At 38.8% G+C, this 27,790-nt stretch overlaps 1 protein-coding gene across 1 annotated transcript in view; it reads right to left on the bottom strand.

Annotated features, from left to right (window-relative positions):
• Nucleotides 1-3,932: 3,932 nt before the first annotated feature.
• The window catches only part of LOC129271098 (protein KRI1 homolog), a 101,991-nt gene continuing 78,133 nt past the window's right edge, over nt 3,933-27,790 (bottom strand). The window contains exons 14-16 of the mRNA XM_054908458.2: nt 23,850-24,045; nt 15,652-15,750; nt 3,933-4,470 (exon numbers count right to left, since the gene is read on the bottom strand). Of these exons, the coding sequence (XP_054764433.2) occupies nt 3,933-4,470; nt 15,652-15,750; nt 23,850-24,045 (833 nt within the window). The remainder of the gene's footprint in view (nt 4,471-15,651; nt 15,751-23,849; nt 24,046-27,790) is intronic.

Genomic DNA, 27,790 nt, shown 5'->3' with positions numbered 1-27,790 from the left:
CTCTCTGACATAGCATGCTACAGCACCTTTTTTATTTGATCAACATAATTATTTGAACAAGTGAATATCCAGGAATATCAAATAAAGCTACTTCTTTAGATGGAGTAAACCAGGTTTCTGAAACACCGATCACAGAAAACTTATGATTTATACAGGATAACAGGACTGCTAAATCTTCAAAAAAATTTAAGAGACTTCTCGGATTAATATGCATAACAGAAAAGTTTTCACCATTACATTGGAAATCTTCACAGTTTATGTATTTACACTCATTAATAACTGGTTCTGAAATATCAAATCCGTCATCCATGAGGAGAGATTTCAACAAGTAAACAATATAGGGGAAGGCGGGGTAAGTTGTGACACTTTTTGCATTTTGCATGTTAGAATTGATATGACTAATAATATTGTAGAAATAAGTACCTTGGCTTTAAATTTGATTCTTGGGAAATATTTTTCACCTACGTATAACTTTCTACCCCCACACTGAAATTCATTGTGACCTTTGAAAAAACTTATGTCAAATGGCTCAACTTGCCCCATATGTGGGGTAAGTTGTGCCACCTTCTGGGGTAAGTTAAGCAACAAAAACTATGTACAAAGTGTATACGGGAAGAGTGTCAAATCTGGCAGCATGTCATATTTTTTATTTCAAGTCTTTTCACTTGCTAATTCTCTTTAAATACTAACATCCTCTAAAAGTAAAAGAACTGTCATGTGAATTTACACCTTTCTGCCTGCATATCAATGGATTTTAATTTTTTTTTTAATTTTTCATTCGTATTACCATAAGAATTACCATGGCTCAACTTGCCCCATGTTGGCTGGCTCAAAGTACCCCAGTCCGAACTTAATGCGATATTTTCACATCCACACATTTCTTATGCATCCATCATTTAAAAGACTATGACAAGAATGAAGATCCATACCTGGACAACAATATTTCTTATTTCTTTATTATATTTAAAGACATGTTTGGGTAAAAAGCACTCCTCCGTTTTACACCCTCTTTAACTTTTTGGGCTGAAATTTGTATTTTTCCGTCTAAAAAAAGTTCTTTTTGTTTCAAAGTTGAAAACAATATGGTTGGGTAAAGGGTTATGTAATGGGTCATCAATACATGACACCACCACAATGTCTGACTCATTCATTATTGGCCTGGGGGTAGTGGCTCAACTTGCCCCTATGCTCAACTTACCCCGCCTTCCCCTACCAAAACAACAGTTTTTAAACCAAATCCGTCACAGACCAAGACCAAGGAAAGATAAAACAAGGAAATCTGAGGACAACCATTACACATATTCACATACATTCTCACACACACAGACACACCATCACCTATGTGATGAATATATAAAGGTATGTACATAGTATATAGAAGAAAAATAAGTGCAAGGGCACATAATGACATTATAAATATACGAGACACAAAAAAAAGGGAAAGAAAAGAATGATAAAAGAAACTAAGAAAATGAGTGGAAATCAGAAAAAGGGTGAAGTAATTTTCAAGTTACAGTTAAAAGGTAAACCCCTGAGAGAGGTAACAGTGGAAATAAAGTTAAAGGAGAATGAAACCCTTGAAACCAGCTGAATCCATATCAAAGAGAAAAATCAAAGAAACATATTGTTGAAAGTTTGAGGAAGATTGCATGAATAATAAGAAAGTTATGAGCATTTGAATGTCGAGATCACTAATGCCATGTAGATCCTCCCATTGGCAATGCGACCAAGATCTGTGATGTCACACACGTACAACTCCCTCATTACTTTAGTACATATTTCACTTATATTCTCACTTTTATAGAGTCTATCACCAGGTGAGGTGTTCTCTTTATGAGAGGACAAGTACAGAGGTTTCACAACATTATATCATTGATGAATCGATTGTCATATTATTAGAATGAGCAAAAAGAGATGTTTTGGGGTATATTTTCAGCATCCAAAAGGGGAGAGTTGTTCATCAGTGACATCATAGATCTTGGTCGCATTGCCAATGGGAGGATCTCCATAGCATTAGTGATCTCGACATTCAAATGCTCATAACTCTTCTATTGCTAGTCCTATTTTACTCAAACTTTTGTTGATCTTATTCTTTGATTTTTCTGCTTTCACAAAAGCTAACTTGCTCCAAGAGTTTCATTCTCCTTTAAACACAAAAGCTGGAAGTTATAAAGAAGCAACTTGTTGCAGAGATAAGAAGGACCTCTTCACTTGGATTTCATGCCATGGTTAACTTCAAACTGGTTAATTCCATAAGTGAGATCAATGTATATTATCCTTTAATAGGTCTAGACTCTAGTCTGTATACATAATTAGTCCAAATCTAAATAAATGTTAAAATCTAATCTAGTCTGCAGACCTTGATAGACTATGATCAGCATGAAACATATTCTAACATCAGGCACAGTGAGCAGAACATGCATGAAAGCTGTCTATGTTTAACGCACGGCTCTGCACATACTATTGCCATCGCAGAGTAAACTCCTGATCTTGACCCTCCGTCTTGATCAACAAAATATAATAGATCGATCTGCATTTTCTTCACCAATTATTAAGTCTTTAATTTCCCGTGCTCCAAATCAGCAATTGTGTTACTAGATCTAATTCTATATACGGACTAGACCTATTAAACCAAGGTGACCAAGCTCAATGGTCTATCGTAAGTAATTAACCAATTCTAAGTTAATCATGGCATTAGTCAGCCGCAGGCATATACATGTATAGACAGGTCCAGATTTGAGATAAGTTAATGTGCTGGCCTAGGCTAGCCATAGCTTAGCCTAGCCCTCATTAATGGCAATTTGAAAAGTGTTTAATAATTGGATCTAGATAAAGATCTAAACCTAAGGCCAATACAAAGGTACATGTACCAGCAATTTGAAGGTGCTGATTCATTCATGGCAACGCGACCACAATTTTGTAAAGATCAGGTCCACGCGCATGTGTACTCTTATACCGAAGATGCAAGTCATGAATATTCCGATCAGCTTCCACAACTGCGGTGGGGAAAATAATTTCGCTACCCGGAAAGTTAGGATTACAGGAGAAATGGCAAGATTAATTATGTAAAAAAAAACTTTTCATTTCATGTCATCCACATCATGACTGGTTGGGGGCATAAATATTCATATCATATAGAACTAAATTAGAATTGTGACAAGAAGATTTTGAGGAATTTACCAAAACTATCCAGCCTCTATAAATGGGTATGAGGTAGGATGTGGAAGCCTATGCAGTACTTGTAGCAAGCCAGTCTTGAAACTCTTCTTGGAATGCTCCCCATGGATTGGAGAAAAAAGCATACACTGTGTGCGAGCATGCCTGGATCCAATGACCGGGGTGAAAATAATTACACTGTAAGTGCTTAGAAATATCAATTACAAGTACAAGCAAAGTTGAGATGTCCATGATTCTTAGCCATCAAAAACACATTTTGTCTGAAAGGTATACATAAAATCTATATATTAAAGAGGGTTCATAAGATACACTGGACTACATGTACATTCAATCTCTCAAGCCAGTGATGCATATCATGCAATTATTTGTCATTCAGAAGGCATACAATTATCTATTTTGTAAAACATAAAAGCATGCTGACTGATCAAATTCACATTTAAGGGTAAATTTGGTGAAAGAACAATTTGAGAAAATTACACCAAAATATAGAACCTCCTCCCCCTAAATATTTAAATAATGACAGACTTCAGCAGATTAAAAAAAACTACCTTTGTAAGAGGTAGGTTTAATAAAAAAATAATTTTAACAAACACATAAACACTGTTATTATTATTATTAAGTAATGCCATTTCCCTTCAGATCATCATGTATCTAGAAGATGAATGACATATGTGCTGGCTATTATAGTTCATGGTTGTTTTGGAATCTCATTGTATATAAGAGAGAAGGCTTAGATCATTTTGTAGCACACCATGTCATTTCTTTGCAATCTCATTCTTCATCCGATACATATGCTTCTTTGGATTTATTCCATAGGCTTTAAGTCTGGCTTCAGACACTGTTCCTGCACCAACCTTCACCCTGCCCCTCATCACATCGAGTTGTTTCACTTTCTTCCTTGTCTTTAGTCCTTTCAGTCTGGCCAGGATCTCTCTCTTTCTCTGTTTCTTCTTTTCTCGAGACGAGAGGGCCGATTTGCTAGATGATGTATCACCCATGGATTCTTCAGTTTCTAGACTTTCTTTGTCTGCTGCCATCATCCGATTTGGCTTTAGAATGTTCCTTCCATTCAAGGATACTGTTGTCTGAACTCCTACAGCATCTGATGGACTTATATCATTTTGGATGTGGGTCATTTCCTTTGTCTTCCTGCTATCTGCAGATGGTTTCATGGAGGAAGAACTGCAATCACTCTGTTTTCTACCACCCTTCCGCTGTTTGCCACCTATACACTTAGATTCTGACTGTGTTCTTGATTGAGCATTATCTGCATCTTCTGCATCCTCACTGTCACTGGAAGGAAATAATATAAACACAAGGCATAAGCGATGTTGTGTAATAGTGTCTCACCACTTGTGAAAATGACCAAAAATATCACAATTTGCAAGGGCACGCAACAATGAAATAACTGGGATGGATAACATTTGTCTTAAGAGTCTTGCATGTAAACTTTAATGTTTGACCTTACCATGTGACCTCAGAACATAATAACTTGCAGGTCTCCCGAGTACAGCTACAACCTAATGTAACTTTGATTTGAAATTGACTTATGGATGCAGAGTTGTGTCATAAGAGAGTCTTGCATGTAAATTTTAATGTTAACCTGAAAATGACCTTTGACCTTACCATGTGACATCTGACTGCAGCATAACATGCAGGTCTAGTACATCTACAATCTAAGTTTGGTTGAAAAGTGACTTACGGTTGCAGAGTTATGTGTCATAATGTTTGTGATGGATGGACGCCTTCACCTCTGGTGGGCGAGACAAAAAACAATGGTGATGGATATACCGATAATTGGGTGTTATTACCAAGTATCAGTGGTGATGATGTATAAGGACATGTTTGGGTGTTGTCACTTTCACACTTGCAGAAATTGCAAAATAAAGATTAAAACTTGACAAATTCTAGTGTGGCATTCAAGTGAAATAAAAATAAAATCGAGATGGGGACAATACCTTATATCTCAAAAAGCTAAATAATCAGGAAGCTGTTTATCATTTGACTGATTAGCAGATCTGGTAATTTATCAGATCTTCCCAATTTCAATTTAATTCAATTCAGTTTGGATTATTGTATTAAAGATATTGCAAAACAGTCTGGAGACTGAAACGTACAAAGTGTACGGAACATAGAAAAATACACGAAATGAATAGATACTTACGAATCAAACTATAATCAAATAAGAACTATGAAATTATGAAGGTAACATAATATTACTATTAAATATTGCACTTCAGGTTTAGATACTAAATGTGCTATACTTTGGGACTTGTCTCCTAAGTAATTTGAATTACTTTATCACAGAATTGTGATATCCCTCATGGAAATGTGTGCAGCAGAAATTGCACATGGTGGTTATGATAACGGCTCGGTGTAAAAATGGCAGAGGTAAAAATGGCAGAGGTAAAAATGGCAGAGGTAAAAATGGCAAAGGTAAAAATGGCAGAGGTAAAAATGGCAAAGGTAAAAATGGCAGAGCTAAAAATGGCAGAGGTAAAAATGGCAAAGGTAAAAATGGCAGAGGTAAAAAATGGCAAAGGTAAAAACGGCAGAGGTAATAATGGCAGAGGTAAAAATGACAGAGGTATGAATGGCCAGTCTTAAATCCCCATGCCAAAAAATCCAATATCCCCTCCATGTACAGTAGATTAAATAAGAAAGGTTCTGAGAAGAAAATCTGAATTGTAATGTTTGACTAATGGAATGGGTAACATTTTTTTAATTATACTGAAGATTTTCTGCACCAAATTGATAACACAATGAGGTATTGCTCTGAAAAATTAATCACTAATTGCTATTATTATATCATTTACATTAAACTATATACGTATCATATCAATGTCTATTCGGATCCATTATGATGTTAAAATATGAAAAATTACTTTTATTACAGAACGTTTTATTTTTCTGTTATCAAAGTGATGCAAGTGGTTCGAAGAAATCCCGAACTTGTCTATTTCAGTGTGTTGATGGTAACGCACATTTGGTGTTTACATTAAAATTCGTTTGGTATGTATGTGATTAAGCGCTGTTCTACTCTACGAAATGGCCAAGATAAATCCTTTCATCACTCACTAATTGAAATCATTTTGGCATGAAAATGTTTGAGCTTAATCATATCAACGATAAAGTATAGAGCTGACCTAAAATGATTTAAAAATCTAAATAATATCTTTTCAGCTCATAATGCTCATTCAGTCGATAGGAGTCCATTCAAGGCCAATAATTATGACTGATATTAACTAGAAAGGCTCTGTCTTTTCCTTGTTGATGTAGCATGTCATAATCTTTACCTCAGTCATTTTTAACTCTGCCATTTTTACATCTGCTATTATTACCTCTGCCATTTTTACCTCTGCCATTTTTACCTCTGCCATTATTACCTCTGCAATTTTTACCTCTGCCATTTTTACCTCTGCCATTATTACCTTTGCCATTTTTACCTCTGCCATTTTTACCTCTGCCATTATTACCTCTGCCATTTTTACCTCTGCCATTTTTACCTGGCACCATGATAACAGATCCCTGAGTACATGCAACTCTCTCCCTGTGCCCCCAAGAGCACTGCTGAAACAATTGGAACGGCTCTGGCAGTCTCGCCTGCATTACACAATTCGATATAGCAGCAGTGCTGCCTTTGAAAAGAGCTAATGAATAATTGTTCACAGAAGAAAACACTAATGATAATAAAATATTATGTCCACTGACCCAAAATGTCTTTTGACCATGACCATGTGATTTAAGACATGTGCAAAACTATCAGTCATACTTGATTATGTTGATATTTCATGAGCTACACTGTAGATCCACAAACTTTCTAAGCTATGATGCCACATACATGTACATGTACTCCCAACATGGCCAGTGTTCACTGACATTTTATCTTGGCCATGTTCCTGAAACGCAAACAGGGTATTCACGGATGCATTGCTGCTCTTATGTCCAGGTTTCATGAACTAGATCCATAAACTTTTATAGTTACATGTATGATGACAATTCCACAAATACCCCAAACATTACCAAAGTTTGTTGACTTTAAATGACCTTTGACCTTGGTCATGTGACCTGAAACTCCAACAGGATGTTCCAAGATACATGATTGCTCTTATGTCAACATTTCATTAACTAGATCTATAAACTTTTTAAGTTATGATGACAATTCCTCAAATAACCCAAACATGGTCTAAGTTCATTGATCCTATGACCTTTGACCTTGGTCATGTGACCTGAAACTCAGGCAGGATATTCAGTAATACTTGATTACCCTTAGGTCTAAATTTCATGAACTAGGTCCAAATACTTTATAAGTTATGATAACCTTGGTTAAGATTTCAATGTTGACAACGCCGCCGTCGGAAAAGTGGCGCCTACATGTAGTCTTGCTCTGCTATGCAGGCGAGACAAAAATAACTTAGTAGCAGCACAGGTACACACGGGAGGAGAAAAAAGATGCAGCTTGGCAGGAAACCTGCGCCGTCTTGTCAGCAGAGGAACACAGGGACTTTGTGCCCTGTGCCAACCTATTTCAAGGCTTGATTAGAAATGTCAATTTAGTGGGATAATCAGAGTAATACTCAGAATGGTGGGAAGCTAACCCAAAGTGGGATAGTTGGAAGGTCTGTTTTTACCTATAAATCACATCATTATTTCTACTTTACTATACAACTCTACTAATTTTATCTTTTTATGATCAGAATGAAGTCGGCAATGATTTCCTTGATGAAACAACGAAAAACAAGAAGTAAATAACAAATTATGCAGAAGAAATTTTCAACAATAAAATATGTAAGAAAAAAATTGCAATAAGAAATTTTTAGAAAAGCACATTTGATCAGAATCCTCCTAAGAGTCTGTGATTAGAAAATAAGCAGTTTGGGGCTGTATTTAGTTGATTAGATTAAATTTTATATTTCACTAAAAAAATAACAAAATTAACAACAAGAGTGTCACTAAGGCGAGCACATAATACGCCCGTCTGTAACGCGGGAAATGGAGCTATTGGTCAAGCAAGAAAAGTGGAAGATGGCGACTTCACCTTTGCCCTTCTGATCTCAAAATCAATAGAATTGCTAGGATTCATGCTAGTATCATACACACCAAACTACATGTACATGTATATGAGCCTAGGTTAAGTTCAATTAAAGTTATCGCGTTAACAAGGACTGCAGAAGGGTAAGATGAAAACATGTCACTGTGACCTTGACCTTTGGTCTTTTGACCTCAAAATCATTAGGCTTCCTGGGATCCATGCTAGTATCATACACACCAAATTATATGAGCCTAGGTTAAGTTAAACTTAAGTAAACACGTTTACAAGGACCGCAGAAGGGTACGATGAAAATAGGTCACTTTGACCTTGACCTTTTGGCCTCAAAATCAATAGGTTTCCTGGGATCCATGCTAGTATCATACACACCAAATTATATGAGCCTAGGTTAAGTTAAACTTAAGTAAACGCGTTTACAAGGACCGCAGAAGGGTACAATGAAAATAGGTCACTTTGACCTTGACCTTTGACCTTTTGACCTCAAAATCAAAAGATTTCCTGGGATCCATGCTAGTACCATATACACCAAATTATATGAGCCTCTAGAGGTTAAGTTAAACTGAAGTTATTGCGTTTACAAGGAAAAGTAAACGGATGGACGGACAGACGGACGGACACCGAGCGTGATACCATAATACGTCCCGTCGAGACAGGCGTATAAAAACTTTACAGCCATGCAGATTACATATTACCACTATGCAAATTTCAAGATCTCAGATTGCGAACGCCCCCCCCCCCCCTGTGCTGTGAGATGGGTTCAAATAACCTGGCTTTAATAGGGTTAAAAATAAAAACAGGATTTCCCCTAAATTTGAAGAAAAATAATGTCACTCCAAATTTAGAGGGTTAGTTTTCTGAGATATAATACACCAAATTTTACCAGGATCCCATTGGCTGAAACTCTTTCCGTAGTGGCAACTACTACTATCATTAATATTAGTACTTAGTATTTATTTGACCAATATAAGAAAGAACATACACATAAAGTATACATACAAGCAAAGAAATGTGGGAGGGGCAAGTGGATAACAGGGCACGAAGTGAAATTCAGCACTTGCCCAGAGGCATGTGCCCAAACACATGCCACTCCCGCAACATAAATCAAATATATAAATTCTCTTACAAAAAATATTGCAAATTTAAAAATGGAAATGCAAAGGCAGGCCTCCCCCCCAAAAAAAAAAAATCAAAGAACAAAGATGTATTGAGAACATAAAAAATATTACCACTGCAAAAAATGTAGAAATATAATTAAGTGAATAAAAACAGCACCTCACGCTGAACAGCAATATATTCATTGCATTAGCGAGTTACATCTGATTATTTAACCCTAATAAGACCCCCTCAACATTTTTCACGATAAATCTGCTGCGCAAAATCTTTTGAACGCATCGCTCGCTGACTTTTTACTTTCAAGTGTCTCGCAACTTTTGAGACCAAAATTGTGACCCCTGATATGCGGTTCCAAAATTATGCAACATTTCGTAAACTGCATGCAGACCCCAAATTGCTCAAAAACGTGAATTTGTGCACAAATCCAATGCAAATAGTGTTTAGAGACAAAAATTAATAAATGTATCAGTTTTTTCTTTTTACTGATAAAAAAAAATCAATTAATTTCATCTGGTTAATGGTCAAAATAAAGTCCTTGACAATTACATTAAAAAAACAATTAAAAACAAAAAGACGATAGTAAATAAAGAGGCTTTTATAGGAGGAAATTATAATTTTCGGCATTACTCCTTTTTGTTTAAGATCAGTATGCTCGATCTGTAATGAAAATCATAAGTCAGAAAAAATTGGAACCAGTGGGATTCGAACCTGCCATCTACTGCTTTCCGGGCAGCGACTCCACCACCAGGCCATTCTGGTTCACGGCTAAGCCACGATGAACTGGAATTCAAATACCCTCGGTCCTCTTCTTTCTGACTCATTAATATTCAAATGCCGTCCGCCGTGGACAATAGATGGTAAATAAAGAGGCTTTTATAGGAGGAAATTATAATTTGTTCACAAGTTTTCGGCATTAATTACTCCTATTTGTTTAAGATCAGTATGCTCGATCTGTAATGAAAATCATAAATCAGAAAAAATTGGAACCAGTGGGATTCGAACCTGCCATCTACTGCTTTCCGGGCAGCGACTCAACCACCAGGCTATTCTGGTTCATGGCTAAGCCACGATGCCACGATGAACTGGAATTCAAATACCTTTTCTGACTTATGATATATCATACGATTGTAGGAGGGAGGCTAAATGTTCATTAACCCTAAATGATATTTGACCTTGATCATCAGACCTACATGTAACACTTGTCAGTGATACTTGAATACTCTTATGTCCAAATTTTATGAACTAAAACAATATACTTTCAGAGTTATGATGGTAATTCAACAAATACCCCAACATGGTCAAAGTTCATTGACCTTTGTCATGTGACCTGAAACTCGCACAGGATGTTTAGTGATACTTGATCACTTTTATGTCCAAGTTTTATGAATCAGATCCATAGACTTTCAGAGTTATGATGGATATACAAAAAATACCCCCAACTTGGCCAAAGTTCATAGACTTAAATGACCTTTGACCTAGGTCATGTGACCTGAAACTTGCACAATGTTCAGTAATACTTAATTACTCTTATGTTCAAGTTTTATGAATCAGATCCATATGGTAATTCAACAAATACCCCCAACATGGTCAAAGTTCATTGACCCTTAATGACCTTTGACCTTCTTCAGGTGACTTGAAACTCCGGCAGGATGTTCAGAAATACTTGATTAAATTTCATGAACTAGGTCCATATAATCGCTAGAGGGTATTCATTTGTCTCGCAATCTACTATGGTCAACAAGGAAATTCGTGATCACTCTCGCAAAAAGTGTTCACTAGCTTACAAGTTCACAAGCTTTCGAGTGCCGCTGCAACTCTTTATCAAGTGACGAAAATTATCTGATAACGTAGTCTATTTATACCAATCCCCAGGACCGTACGCACGAACGCGGGAACAATAGGTGGGCACTGATCCGTTATGTGATTGGTCGGGCGTATATGCAAATAAGCCGGAGGTATATGCAAATACGCATCAGAGCAGACAATTAACGAACAAGAATCCATGATCTCTTTTGATGTAGTCTCCCTCTTCACTAACGTACCGATAGAGGGCGCATGCAGTACGGCCCTGCAACGCATGCAATCCGACCCTACATTAGCAGAACGTACCACACTTATGCCCGAACAAATAGCCGAACTCCTGGAGTTCGTCCTCAGATCCACATATTTTCTGTTCAGAGGCTCTTTCTATGAGCAAACAGAAGGAGCAGCAATGGGTAGCCCAGTCTCAGCGGTTGTGGCTAACATATATATGGAAGGTTTTGAACAGAACGCCTTGCCCAAGTGTCCTTCCACATGCCGCCCTCGGGTGTGGAAGAGATATGTCGATGACACTTTCATAATTGTAAATAGTTCCGAAACGGACAGCCTACTCGCATACATGAATAGCCAGCAATAGGGTTGCAAAGAGCTGGAAACTTTCCGGAAATTTTGGAAAATTTGCATGGAAACTTTCGGGAATTTTCAGCTGCCGGGAATTTTGATTTTTTCAAAAAAAGTGATAAATTCTGTTTTTAAATACAATATTATAAATTGTATCCTCAAATATCATACTTTCCATTTGTATTTATACTATTCTTCATTCTTTGAATTGCCCAGGGTATAAAATATTCATCAAACTGTACATAAATACATTATACATGTAGTACATGTATCCAGTAACATGATGGAGCATTATGTACAAAATGAAGCTTTTCAATTCAACATGAAAAAAAAAAAACTTTGCATTACACTTTTTTTTCATTTTTCAATAAATATCAATTTTTTTTATATGTGAGAACCTGACATTATATATTATTAACCATATCAGACATCTGAGCAGGGCAACTTTGAAACATTGTTGCCTGTTTAAGACTGGGATCAAATGGCCGGTCAATAAAATTCCAATTGTTTATCCACAGGCCCAATTTATTGCCTGCTCAGGAAAGTCAATGAGAAAATGCATGGAAATGTAGCGGGCAATAAAATGCAGTGCTAATATCCGGGTATTCTACGCGTTTTTGGACGCGTCCTTGAACCACGCAGTGCTATACGTCATAATGGTAATCAAGTTAAGACAACGCTGGATACTGCGTCCCTAGGCCAGGGATGCGTCATTTCAATTACATGTACGTCACAATGGTAAAGTTCAGAGGCCCAGTCTGCTCAACATGAGGAACTAGATTCTCATTCTAAAACTGTAAAATATCTAAATTTTAACGATTTTTGCTCTAGATGTCTGATTTGGTTAATAATAGCAATATTGACTAGCCTGGGGGCGAAAGGACATATATCGCCCTCACTAAATTGATATCACCCTCGTCTTCGACTCGGGTGATATAAATCTAGTTTGGGCGATATATGTCGTATCGCCCCGAGGCCAGTCAATATTGCTTTAATAACATGTTAAGAGAACATTGCCCCCTACATGTAGTCTGCAAGCACAGACCCTTATTGAAACTTTGATCCACAAATGGGATTTCACACAAGACTAGCACGAATACAACTTTCTGTTGAACAGAAGGACCTTCTGTACACAAGTCATTGGCAGAAACCTATATTAGGCTGCATATTCTGACCACTTTCCTCAAGTGAAGGGTTTGCACTTAGTCTGCTGTGTAAAGCCTTCACTCGAGTTAAGGGTCTGAATGTGCAGCCTACTCATGCCTTGTGAACTGAAGGCCCTCTCGCTTAGGAAACAACAAGATTTTATGTGCTAGTCTTTGCATGGAGACACACTTCTTGATCAAAGTTTCAATCAGGGTCTGTGCCTGCAGACTAGGTTTGCACAGCAGACTAATCCCACCAGCAGCTAAAGCACTGGCTTAAGTCTTTAAATGGGAAAAATCAGGTCCAAGAACGAAAAATTTTAAATTACTAATTTATTTCTGATGCCCCCCTCCATCCCCCAAAAAATGGGAAATAACAATATTATAATGGCTGACTTTGAAAACAATCAATATGAATAATTTTTCACAAAGGGAGAAAAAAATGCACTATTAAAGTTTGTTGACCTCAAATGACCTTTGACCTTGATTGAGATTGAGAAACTTGTTATCGATTTCATATCTTTTGTGATATTAAATGACAATCTCATATCCGTTTCATTTAATTTGATCTAGTATTCTGAAAATAATGAACAATATGTTTATTTCTAAGAGGGTTAATTGAACTGAAATTAACTTTAAGCTTGAACCAGAAAACTGTATTTATACCCATCAAATTAATGCTGCAAACAGCACCGAGTTCTCACTTCTGCTATGCAGAAATAAATGAGAAATAAAGTAATGATAATATAATAATGATAATAATATAATGCTAATAACAACAATAATGTCATAATTATTATAAATAATAATTCTCATCTGCAAAAAGATTATCTGACTGTCTTAGCAGTTAGCATTATATTTTGCTTGAAACTTGCTGACAAAGCACAATCAAGCATCATCTGCCAGGGCAATCCTTTCAATTCCTGTATATAAATATCAGAAAATTGCTACTTTTTGAAAATTCCTAACATTTCTTGAAAATTCCCAACACTTTTTGAAAATACCCGAAAATTGCCGAAAATTCCCAAAATTTCCAATAAATTCCCGTTTATTCCCATGGAAAGTTTCCACCGCGAAAATTCCCGGGAATTTTGCAACCCTAGCCAGCAACCGTCCATCCAGTTCACTCTGGAGACTGAGCAAGGAGGGAAATTAGCATTCCTTGACACGCTAGTCCAAAGACACGAGGGCGGGAAACTCTCCACCTCTGTCTACCGCAAGCCCACTCATACAGACCAATACATACCATATGATTCTCATCACGACAAATCAGTCAAGAAGGGTCTTGTTAAATGCCTGTTCGACAGAGCAGCACGTATTATAACTCACCCACCTGAACTCCCGAAAGAAAGAGCACACATACGTGGCGCCTTACAGCAACTGCTACCCACGCCGTTTTATCAAGAACACTTTCAAGAAGAAACAACCGCCAAAGGATCATAAGGTTTTCAAGACTTGCACAGTCTTGCCATACATAGATGGTCTTTCACCACAACTCAAACGCCGATTAGAAGGTCACGGTATCCGAATGGTTTTCCGCTCGGACACCACCCTACACAAACAGCTTGTGCACCCCAAAGACCCCATCCCTGATCACAGACGTGATGGCGTAGTATACAACATTCCCTGCAAGGGATGTGACGGGTCTTACATCGGTGAAACAGCCCGACCGATAGTTGAACACATTTCTGAATACAAGCGCGATGTTCTGTTACAGCGAACCGACACATCCGCGGTGGCAGAACATGCTTGGGAGAAGCAACACCACCCAGATTGGGTGTACATTGCGTTGCCAAAGAGAGACATTGGTATACACGTAGGATTAAGGAGGCTATTAGTATACAACAGAGACAGCGGGATCGACATCCCCGATTTCTGGATGCGACCCATCCGACAGCACAATACTCCCTTACCTGGCAGTGCACGCCGACCCGATCGTTCCCGGCCCCGAGCGAGGGACCGCTCAGCTAGTCAACCCCCACCCACGAGAAACTAGCAAGCCCGCCAATTTTGTCTTATTTGCATATTGCCGACTCGCGGCGTATTTGCATATACCTCCGGCTTATTTGCATATACGCCCGACCAATCACATAACGGATCAGCGCCCACCTATTGTTCCCGCGTTCGTGCGTATGGTCCTGGGGATTGGTATAAATAGACTACGTTATCAGATAATTTTCGTCACTTGATAAAGAGTTGCAGCGGCACTCGAAAGCTCATGAACTTGTAAGCTAGTGAACACTTTTTGCGAGAGTGATCACGAATTTCCTAGAAAGCTAGTGAACACTTTGCGAGAGTGATTATGAATTTCCTTGTTGACCATAGTAGATTGCGAGACAAATGAATACCCTCTAGCGATTATTTCAGTCCGCAATAATGAACCTATTTAGTAGGTCCATATACTTTCAAAGTTATGCTGTCATGTTTTTACTTTATGTTTATATGCATAAAGGTGTATCAGGTCATAATATGTTTTACACATATATTTGGGGTTTAAACCAATCTTACATTGGCCTTGACTGTGCTGATATGCAGTTGCTGATGACCACGGTGTCAAATTGCCTGATTGCTCTTAATCAAAACTGCGCTCTTTTTATTGTGGTTGGTAATGTTCAGTTCATTCTATTTATTTTCTCACCAATATAAAAATAATATCTAATATGTACAAGAATGAAAATGACATGTATAAAAGAAAGTTTGAAGAAACCTGTGAGATGTGCTAGCACTGTATAAAAACAAGGTATTACTATACACCCACTGTGACGTAACCCAAGATAAACTTACCTTTCTTCATGCATACTGAGAAATATCCTCTTCTTTTTTCCTTCATTTTGAGCCATTTTCTGGAATAATGTAATGTCTCTCTTCTCCTCCTCTTCAGACCTGGAGAAATAAGAATTATTAAAGTATTCGGTAGATATCCAACACAATAAACACTTCAATTACGTAAGACAAACACAACTGAACAAAACTGTACAGCACCATATACTGAACTGAACTATTGCAGTAACACCACAATATTTAGATACTGGATACACCTTGATGAGCTGCCTGGCATTGGGCAAAGTTAACCAAATAACTGTAGTCCACAGATGGCAAAAACCTGGGGGGGGGGGGGGCAATCAAATATATTGCTGTACACATGCATGACCCCAAAAACGCGTTTAAAAGGGTTTTTTCAGTTTTGGACGCGGTCTGCGTGTGGACTCGTTAAGGGTATCAAAAACACAAATTTTCAAGAAAAGGGGTGGTTTTGAAAGACTGGTCAATGGTCAATCGTGGGGTCAAACGTATTTACAACTGTAGGGTATTTTTTTCCCCAAAGCTTTTTTTTAAAGACTAGCCAAACGTGTTTAGGGTATGTTTTTTTCCCCAAGCTTTTTTCCCCCGAGGTCATATTTTGGCGACAACTTGTTTAGGGGCCAAAATGTGTAAATAAAGCCCGCAAAAAACTTGTTTAGGAGGTTATTTTGCACGCAGAGAAAAACTCGTTTTGGGGGTATTTGGAAATTCCTTGGTCACGCGTGTGTACAGCAATATATTTGACTGGCCCCTCCCCCCCCCCCCCCCCCCCGGCAAAAACCCATGCACCTTCCAGGTGAATCAAATGTTGCAGTATTACAATGTACAGGTATGTGACATAATCATACCATGAATTTATATTTAAAATACATATAAGAAAGCAAATTATGTTGAAATTAGAAATTTGACGTGTCCAAAGGACACAGATGCCCCCACTTAATGCAACCAGAAATTCATTCAATATGATTGAACTTAATATCGTGCAGAAACCAATATGCATACATGTGTATATAATGAACAAATTTAGACCTTTGAACCAACTCGCATATACTAGAGCTATGGCCTTTGACCTGCAGACTCCAAATTTGAACTTAGCCTGTATTTTGGTGTCATCTACAATGTACATGTACCTACTGTATACAACCAATTTTTTTAAAATCTGTTAATAAGTTATCATGCGGAAACCAACTCGCATATTTAATGAGCTGTGACCTTGGACCTGCGGACCAGGGTGACCAGACGTCCCGTATTTCCCGGGACAGTGCTGTATTTTGCTCCTTAGTTCCGGCGTCCCGACAAACCCTTCCGGGACGCCGATTTGTCCTGTATTTCAGAATATTGAACAAAATATAACTAGAGAAGCGCGGCGGGTCGCGCAGCCGAGCACATGTATCCCCTAAACCACCGCGTCATCCGTCATTGCCATACATGTATATAGAGCTCACACAGAAATTTGACAAATAAATACAATTGTCATGGCAACAATGACCCTGCCCACATTTTGCCTGTGGGTACCAAATTTGATGACAATAATATGACGTAGCAGCATGACTCTGCAGAACCTAAAGTATTGTCCAGTATCACCTTTTGGGGAATACAATTACAGAGTAATCTGGATATATTTTGTAATCCTAACCCTAAGACCCCCCATCAAAAATGATAGGCATCTTTGCTTCACCTTCTAATATTGCTTCTGTGTGTCAACTGTTATGACAAACTGGAAAAAAAGGAGAAGTTACAGGTTTTTACCAAATTTCCCACAAAAATATGGTTACCATGTCAACGATGTCTCCACCCACTCCAAAATCATTAGGCAGCTTTGCTTTACCATAAAAAAAGGACCTTCATGACAAATTTGAAGATAATTAGAGAAGAAATGCAGCCAGTAGAGCACTCTCACGTAAATCTGCGCTATTTCACAAAAACTCGTTACCATGGCAACAATGTCTACGCCCACACCAAAATCAATACTCGGCTTTGCTTTACAATAATGGACCTTCATGCCACATTTGAAGATGATGGGAGAAGAAATGCAGCTGGTAGAGCGCTCACAAGGACATACCTGTATCTGCTATTTCCACAAAAACTTGTTATCATGGCAACAATGTCTCCACCCACACCAAAAATCAATAGGCGGCTTTGCTTTGACATAATGGACCTTCATGCCACATTTGAAGATGATCAGAGAAAAAATGCAGCTAGTAGAGCGCTCAAAAGGACATCTCTGCTATTCCATAACAAGTGGAATGCCTCTGGCCGTCTCACCTGCATCACGCGATTCAATATAGCAGCAGTGCTGATTTTGAAAACTACTATAACTCGCACAAGATGTTCAGTGATACTTGGTTACTCTTATTTCCACGTTTTATGAACTAGACCAATACACTTATAGAGATATGATGGCAATTCAACAAATACCCCCAACGTGGCCAAAGTTCTTTGACCTTACATGACCTTTGACCTTGATCATGTGACCTGAAACTCGCACAGGATGTTCAGTGATACTTGATTACTATTATGTCCAAGTTTTATGAACTAGACCAACACACTTTCAAATTTATGGCTGTAATTCAACAAATACCCCAATTTGGCCAAAGTTCATTGACCCTAAATGACCTTTGACCTTGATCATGTGACCTGAAACTTGCACAGGATGTTCAGTAATACTTGATTACTATTATGTCCAAGTTTCATGAATCAGATCCATAAACTTTCAAAGTTATGATGGTAATTCAACAGATACCCCCAATTCGGCCAAAGTTCATTGACCCTAAATGACCTTTGACCTTGGTCATGTGACGTGAAGCTCATGCAGGATGTTCAGTGATACTTGATTAACATTATGTATAAGTTTCATGAACTAGGTCCATATATTTTCTAAGTTATGATGACATTTCAAAAACTTAACCTTAGGTTAAGATTTTGATGTTGATTCCCCCAACATGGTCTAAGTTCATTGACCCTAAATGACCTTTGACCTTGGTCATGTGACATGAAACTTAGGCAGGATGTTCAGTAATACTTGATTAACCTTATGGCCAAGTTTCATGAACTAGGTCCATATACTTTCTAAGTTATGCTGTCATTTCAAAAACTTAACCTCAGGTTAAGATTTGGTGTTGACGCCGCCGCCGCCGTCGCCGTCGGAAAAGCGGCGCCTATAGTCTCACTCTGCTATGCAGGTGAGACAAAAACTCTTGTTACCATGGCAACGATGTCTCCGCCCACATCAAAAACCAAAAGGCGCATTTGCTTTACCATAATGGACCTTCATACCACATTTGAAGATGATCGGAGAAGAAATGCAGCTGGTAGATCGCTCAAAAGGACATCTCTGCTATTTCCACTAAAACTCTTGTTACCATGGCAACAATGTCTCCGCCCACACCAAAATCAATACTCGGCTTCCCTTTACAATAATGGACCTTCATGTCACATTTGAAGATGATCGGAGAAGAAATGCAGCTAGTAGAGCGCTTACAAGAACATCTCTGCTATTTCCATAAAAACTATTGTTACCATGGCAACGATGTCCCCACCCACACCGAAATCAATAGGGGGCTTTGCTTTTTAATACCATACTCACCCTTCATGCCAAATTTGACGATGATCGGACAAGAAATGCAGCTGATAGAGCGCTCACAAGGAAATCTCTGTGGCGGACGCGGCAGCGCGACGAGGCCAAATCCATAGTATCCTCTAAACTCCCTCTAAACCCCCTCCCCCCCTCCACGGCCTAGATAGGGTTAAATTATACTGAATTTCATGTCATATGATAAATATACCGAAAGTAACAGTCTATTAACCGCACCTTTTTCTCGGCGGAATAGAAGCAAAAGTCGGGGGTGCGGTTTATCCACGGTGACGGGTCTGAGCCAGCCCGTCCTAACCCCTCTGCCAGTTCACAACACATCGAGTGGCCGGGCGTAGCCGCCCAGGGCAATGTCGTTTAGAGGGGTGTGAGCTGCGGGTAATGAGAAGCGATTACATGTATAACAAACGCACCCACCTTCATGACACTAATTTCGACTTTATTCTCGGTTCAAAGCAGCGAAGTTCCCTGGCTAAGTTCAAAGAGAAGCCAAGCATACTCGGTAATATTTTGTCACAGCTGAGCGAGCGCAAGAGTTGAGTTAGCTGAGCTAGCTTGCGTTGTATTGTGGTTATAGTGCAACTTAAGCTGGCGCTATTCATTTTAACCCTCGATCCCCTCCAAAGCTCGATCCCCTCCAAAGTCCCGTTTTGCGCCAGCTTATTTTTTCTTTCCCGTTTGCTTTTCATAAGATACCATGTACACCACGCAACGAGAGAGACGGCACGAAGCCGTCAAAACAACTGTAAAAAATGCCAATTTCTTTGTTTCTTGAACCTTCCAGTAATCCCGTATCCAAAATTCATGCTAAGACATCGAATGCTAGACAAATTCTGAAAGTGATTGTGAGTTTGTGATGCAAGAAATGTGAATGTTTCTTCCTCCTACGGCGAGAAAGACACAGATCATTATTTGATAAGATGTAATGGTACCGTATCGTAGTTTGCAATGTACAAGAATGGCAGTGCTGTGTGTGTGTACACTGTGACTGTGAGGTGAGTGAGTGTGTAAGTGGCCAATATTGTCGGGACCTTTCTTTCTTGCAAACATTTGTAGATGAATTGAACAAGAACAGCAGATTTCCGCATACCGGTAATCTCTTTGGATACTTTGAAATCTTTAACTTAATTTTTGTTTCTTCGTACCTCAAATATAATGTGATTTTTTTATTATTATTTTTTTTTAGTCCAAAGTTGGGGGTGCGGTTAATCCACGGGTGCGATTTATAGTCCGTTACTGTAAGGTAAGCACCGGAGATAACTTTAGAATTCAATAGAGCACTGAAGTGATGATGTCACAATAAACTTCATTTGCATCCTAGCGCTTCCCACCCCATACTCATTGAAAATCAGCATATGGGGGCCCAAGCCACGACCCCACAAATACAAAACTAACCCCACATAGGTCAATGCAACACAGGCCCAGTTCACAACATTTCAAACCTGGCCAATAACACATTGACCAAAATATGGCAAACCATTTTCATATCAAGCGTACAGGCATGTGGGTGCAGATTGTCCCAAACCAATGGGTAAACTAGCATGTGATGAGAGTTTGCAGGTCTCATATACTTCTCCCAAGTCCCCGCCAAATATTAACCCTCTAGTGGGTGTCTAAGCAGATAGTCCACACTTTGTGCATGCTCTGTTCCGAGAGTGTTGCCTACCTCCGCAGAGGCGGCGAATCTAGACGCAAACCTGATTTTCTCCTTTGCTGTAGCCTGACCTTCATCGGTTAGTGTATTAGCATCAGTTAGAACCTGCAACGTGCTGGTCAGGCATACAGGTAGTGTCACTAACCTGCTGAGAAACAGGAGAGTCTGGATATTCCATCTCTCCATGAGTGTCCATGAGATAATTATACTCGTAATAAAGTTCACCATAATCTAGATCAACTTGTTGATATTCATCCCCATAATCAATTCTTCGACTTCAAAGTCATTGTCAGTCTCAGGCCTGTAGCTATGTGCAGCATATGCACTGCTAGGCCTACTCCGTTTCTGTCTATCATGACAACAATCATGAGTCTGACTTGTCTGAGGCTGAGTTTGGCCCGAACCCGGGGGGGGGGGGGGGGGGGGGCCACTTCCATTGACGAGTGGATACCATGCGCGACCACGGGGTCTCGAAAAGCACCCTAAACACGTATTTTGCATGTTCTGAAAATGCACCCCTTAACAAGTATTGGCGTTTCAAACCCTACCCTTAAAAAGTATTGGAAACAAAACTATACTCTTGGCAAGTATTCCCTGAAATGAACCCCTAAACAAGTACAGCGATATTTTATTGTTGTGTCACGGGTCCGTCGGTCGTAGTTTACCTAATTTACACACCATTTGGTTTAGTACGACCCCATCTTCCTCACCTCGCGCAAATCGGGACTCTAAACACGTAGTGTTGGGGCAAAAAGGACATCCTTTATACAACATTTAAATTTTGTTTTATCATCCCCACAAATTTTACCCTAAACACGTAGCTTTCCTAGCGAAATAGATACCCCTTTTTCATTATTTTTGTGTTTTTGACACCCTTATCACGTTACCTACGTAACGTGCCCTATCTTGAAAAAGACATCCTTTTTATGTGTTTTTTTGGTCGCGCATGGTATCCACTCGTCAATGTAAGTGGCCCCCCTGGGGGCCCGAACTAGATCCAGTTTGAGCCTGTTTTTGCGAGCAAAGAGTCTCTAGCATAGTCTTAATCTCGTTCCACTCTTTTCGGGAGCGTTTTAATTTGTCTTCCAGTTTCCCAATTCTACTCATCATAGTTGATTTCTTACCTGGCCTTGGGCGAGTTCATTCACTTACATGTAGTTTTGGCCGAGGCCATACGGGAAGCTCTCCCTGGTGCATCCGGAACTCCCGCGACGGACCCGCTCATAGCGACGTCCCGCGAAGTAACACATGATCCCACAGAATTTTTCTTTTGGTTCGAACCAGCAGGCTCACCATTCGTTTTCCTTTTAAAAGAGGAGCCTGCAGGCTCTATTTTATCTGAAATCATATTATGTCCTGAAGGAAAATCGCTCAAAAGGTAATTTTCCAGAACTTTTGTACTCCATATCAAAATGTCTGGATGTGGCAAAACACAAGAAGTACATGTAGCGAAAGTGGCAAGGCGTATGCGCGAGGCGGGCTTCTCATATCAGGTCAAACGTAAATCGTTCAAAGTAAAATTCCTATCTCTTTGCTTCCTTTGCTCGAGTACAGGGTTAAATTGTTGGGCTAAATAAAGGAAAAATAAGTTACCGTAAGTAACAGTGTATTAACCGCACCTTTTTCTCGGCGGGACAGAATCAAAAGTCGGGGGTGCGGTTTATACACGGTGACAGGTCTGAGCCAAGCCAATCTCAGCCCGATACCACTACCAGTTTTCAACTCGCGTCGGGTGGCCGAGCGTAGCCGCTTGGGGCAATCCCGTTTAGAGGGGTATGAGCCGCGGGTATAAAAGGGAAGCAACTATGACTACCGGTATCTGCCGTAAATGTCCCTCAAAGTTATATCACGGTAACAAATGCACCTACCTTCATGAAACTGACTTTTTTTAATGGTGTGACTCTGTCTTTGTTGTCATTTTTTAGTCATCGCGGCAAAGTTCAGACGCCAATCGATCGCACAGCGCGGTGCAGCTAGCCGAATAAGACATGCATGTGTAATGTTTATCGCAACGTCAACGTAAGCTGGCGCTTTACCTTTCCGTGGAAGTTATTTTGTTTGACAAATTATTGGTATTATTTGACAATTAATTTCTTTCATTTGCCTTTCCTTCATTTCTCTCTATCATCCATCATCTCAAAATCAATCTTCAATCCCCATCTTCACTCCTTCCGACTTTTTATTTTTAATTATTATTCACTTTATTCCCGCCCAGAGCTCCCATTGAAAATACGGTATACCGGTACTAGCAATTTTTTTCCTATTTTGCTGTCTGTAAGATACCGCCACACACGTACTGAGAACTACCGGTAGTGGTTCAAAGCAGACAAGAAAAACACCTGAACAAAATCGCAAATTTCTCGTATCTTGAACCTTCCCGTATTCCCTTGTCTAAAATTCATGTCAAGACATTGAATGCCAGACAGAATTCTGAAAGCAAAAGTGGGGCTGTGATGCAGGAAATATGATATGAACGATCTTCTCGTATGGGTGAGCTCCCATGTTGATGCTGGTATCGGTACTTGCAATGAACACCGGTACCATATGTGTGTGTGTGAGGTGACTCGGAGTGTGGAAGTTGCCAATAATATCGGCAACTTGCAGATAAGTGACGAAGCGCTGATTTCCCATCATTTTTTACCAGTAATTCTTCGATATTTTTTGGTTCTTGACTCTTTCTTAAATACGCATATTAGAGATAGAAAGTAAGTTTGATTAAATTTTTTTTTTAATGATTTTTTTTTTTTTTAATGATTTTTTTTTTTTTTTTTTCCATCCGAAAATGGGGGGTGCGGTTAATACACGGGTGCGGTTAATACACCGTTACTTACGGTAATTAAAAAAAAATGCATTTTCATTGTGACACAGGCTGCTAGCCACAATATTGATGTGCTCCCTCACTCTTATTTACAAACTGATAATTGGCACACTAACCTATATTGACAAGTTTTCTTCAATGAAACCCACTGATTCAACTCTTTCTCTCGGGAGCGAAGAATCTCATCGGTCGTCAGGCCAAAGTTATTGGGAGGGACAGTGCGGTACTTGAATCGGCAAGGCAAGTCACCGATCATGTCCTCGTAGTCAAGCCGATAGTACTCCTCAATGTAATCCTCGAATGATTTATCTTCTAAGAGTAAAAAAAAGTCAGAAAGAAAGAGACAAAGAAAGAGAGAAAGAAAAAGAGAGACAGAGGGAGAAAGAAAGAGAGAAAGAAAGAGAAAAAGAGAGAGAGAAGAGGATACATGTAGGTAATTTTAAAAATTTGACTCAATAAAACGTTTATTTCATTCAAGTACAGGAAAAAACAATTATTTTTACATGAAATATTCAATATGAATAAATGAATACATGATCAGCAGAGAAATCCAATGAGAGGGTATTTACTGACTCTTAAAGGAGAATGAAACCTTTAGAACAAGATAGCTTGTGTGAAAACAGAAAAATCAAAGAAAAAGATCAACGAAAGTTTGAGAAAAATCCGACAGATAATGAGAAGGTTATGAGCATTTGAATATTGCGATCACTAATGCTATAGAGATCCTCACATTGGCAATGCGACAAAGATGTGTGATGTCACCTGTGAACAACTCTCCCCATTACTATATTTCACTTAAATTGCTTCTTTTATCAGACCTATTTGTAGATCATGTGTTCTTTCCAGAGGAGGGCATTTATTGCAGCTTATTAAAGAATACATCATAAATAAAGAGTTTGCCTTACCACAAGACAAGGCAAAAGCGATTTTGTGTCTCGCCCACTTATGAAAATATCCAGAAATATCGTGATTTGCGAGGGCACGCAACAGAATTGTATCGAAACTTCATTGTGAAATGACTGGGATGGAATTAAAATTGACATAAGAGCCTTGCACATAAACTTTAATGTTGACCTGAAAAAGACATTTGACCTTACCATGTGACCTCCAACTGCAGCATAATATGAAGGTCCCCCAAGTTCATCTACCATCCAAGTTTTGTTGAAAAACGACTTACGGTTGAGGAGTTAGGTGTCACAAGAGAGTCTTGCATGTAAACTTTAACGTTGACCTGAAAATGACCTTTGACCTTACCATGTGACCTCTGACTGTAGCATAACATGCAGGTCCCCCAAGTCCATCTACCATCCAAGTTTGGTTGAAAAGCGACTTACCGTTGAGGAGTTAGGTGTCATAAGAGAGTCTTGCATGTAAACTTTAACGTTGACCTGAAAGTGACCTTTGACCTTACCATGTGACCTCCGACTGCAGCATAACATGCAGGTCCCCCAAGAAAAGCGACTTACGGTTGTGGAGTTATGTGTCATTAGGTTTGTGACGAACAGACGACGGACGACATTTGGATCCCTAAGTCTCGCCTTCACCTCTGGTGGGCGAGACAAAAAAGCAAAAAGAGACATTTTGGCGGTATTTTATACATGTAGTCCATCAAAGGGAAAGTTGTTCACATGTGACATCACACATCCTTGTCACATTGCCAATGGGAGGATCTCCATAGCATTAGTGATTGCAAAATTCAAATGCTCATTGTTTGTCTGATTTTTCTCAAACTTTCGTTTATCAGTTTCTTTGATTTTTCTGTTTTAACACAAGCTATCTTGATCCAAAGGTTTCATTCTCCTTTAAGTAACAATAAAGTACAAATGAGATAAAAAGAAAGACAAAGATAAAAAAATGATAAAAGATGAAATGAATGAGAAGACAGAGAAAAGGATCAAGAACAAGAGAAAGAGAAATAAAATGACAAAGAAAGAGAAGAAACAGAGAAAATGATAGCAACAACCTTAGAACATCCCCTTTCATGGCAGTATTATAAATACATGTAAGTTTAAATTTTTACTTTCCCTGACAAGGGTATATTTGTACTCTATATCGATTCTCCCACATTGGACTATGGTACATGTATACATGTAATAAGCCAGTTCGTACATGTAGTTCCACTCTGCGCATGATCAGAGGAAGGTCATTGGTACAAAAAAAAAACATGGTGGTTTAAAATTTAATGAGATAAGCATCAACTTTGAAGTCTTGGTTATTCATATATTCTTTTGAAATGTATTTTTCATTTCCATCCACAAAAAAGAACAATGCGTCAATGAACGACTGGTATTTCAGTTTGCCAAGTACATGTAGGCCTACGTTGTAAAACATGCTATTCAAAGTATAAATGCAACTAATACCTTCATATAGTGTTACTTGGTCTATTCATTTTCTTCATCCTGCTATGTAAGGCATGCTTAGGTAATAACTTGCTTTGAAATGTGCCTATCATAATGAAAAGAAATGTCATTTGACCAAAATTGTCCATGAAGTAACTACGAATTGGTCTACTACTGCATGGGGTTATTATACAAATATATCAGGCTTAGAGAAAGTATAGTAAACAAATATATCAGGCTTTGAGAAAGTATAGTGGAATTATTTATCCAAGGTTGGTCTGGCAAGTACTATTTTTCCCGAGGGGGCGAAGCCCCGAGGGAAATATAGTAGTTTTGCCAGTCCAACCGAGGATTAATAATTCCCACTATGCTTTCGAATGAAACGCCTGATATATTTGTTTTATATCCTACTTTTAATAATTTATTAAAAGTCCGGTTACTTGAGTTGAATTACCTACTTTTCTCCGAGCCATATCGCGCTCAGCGGAACGCAGATTAGAGCCTGCGCCGACGCATCGCTGGACTTGCCCGGGAGAGAGAGCGCGCTGGCCGGTACGCCCGAGAGTTTAGCTCATAGGTTTAGCTAGATATCCAGTTTTGTGAAATAATGACGTCAGACCTCGATATATCCAAAAATATATCGAGGTCTGACGTCACGCAACATCATAGTTGAAATATATTCGGTCACATGATGCTACTTGAACCAATCACCATACAGGTTTTACTCAATGTAGGATATAATGAAAATTATATCCTACATAAGTTATATCATGTACATGTATGCTGATTGGTTTAAATAGCAACATGTGACCAAACATATTCTCGTTAAAAAAATGAAATGCCCACTGAAGAAAAAAATAACTACATGTATTCTATAACGTCAATGTTGGAAAAGTGCACTATTTCATCATTGACCTAACAGATTTCCACATACATGTAGAATGAACACCTGTTTGAATTCTTGTGTGTAATAATCAGATTTGACTTTACACAGCTGGTAAGTCACAAAATTTCTATATTTTGTTTTATATCCTACATGTACATAGATTGAATCCTGTATAGTGATTGGTTCAAATAGCATCATGTGACCAAATATATTTCGACTATGATGTTGCGTGACGTCAGACCTCGATATATTTTTTGTTATACCAATATTCTGACGTCTTTATTTCAGAAAACTGGATATTTAGCTGAACTCTCGGGTGAACCGGCCAGCGAGCTCTCTCTCCCGGGCAAGTCTTGTGATGCGTCGGCGCAGGCACTGATCTGCGTTCCGCTGAGCGTGGTGGCTCGGAGAAAAGTAGGTAAGGTAATTCAACGCAAGTAACCGGACTTTGCAAGCTCAGCGCATAGATTTTGGTTATAAATTATCAAAAGTAGGATATAAAACAAATATATCAGGCGTTTCATTCGAAAGCATAGTGGAAATCATTAATCCTCCTTTGGACTGGCAAACTACTATATTTCCCTCAAAGCCCTCGGGAAAAATAGTAATTGCCAGACCAACCTCGGATAAATAATTCCACTATACTTTCTCAAAGCATGTATTTCTAAATACATGTATTTGTTTATTATTTGATATAACCCTAAAAGCCCCGGGAGGCAAATTACCCCCCTCTACATTTTTCAAGATACAAGTAAATCTGCCGCGCAAAATTTTTCAACCGTGCCGCTCGCTGACTTTTTACTTTCAAATCTCGCCCACCTTATGAGACCAA

Source organism: Lytechinus pictus, chromosome 11, assembly GCF_037042905.1.
Source record: "Lytechinus pictus isolate F3 Inbred chromosome 11, Lp3.0, whole genome shotgun sequence".
In the NCBI taxonomy this organism is placed as follows: domain Eukaryota; kingdom Metazoa; phylum Echinodermata; class Echinoidea; order Temnopleuroida; family Toxopneustidae; genus Lytechinus; species Lytechinus pictus.
Note: the sequence above shows the minus strand (reverse complement) of the source record. Positions and strands in the feature narration are given on the sequence as shown.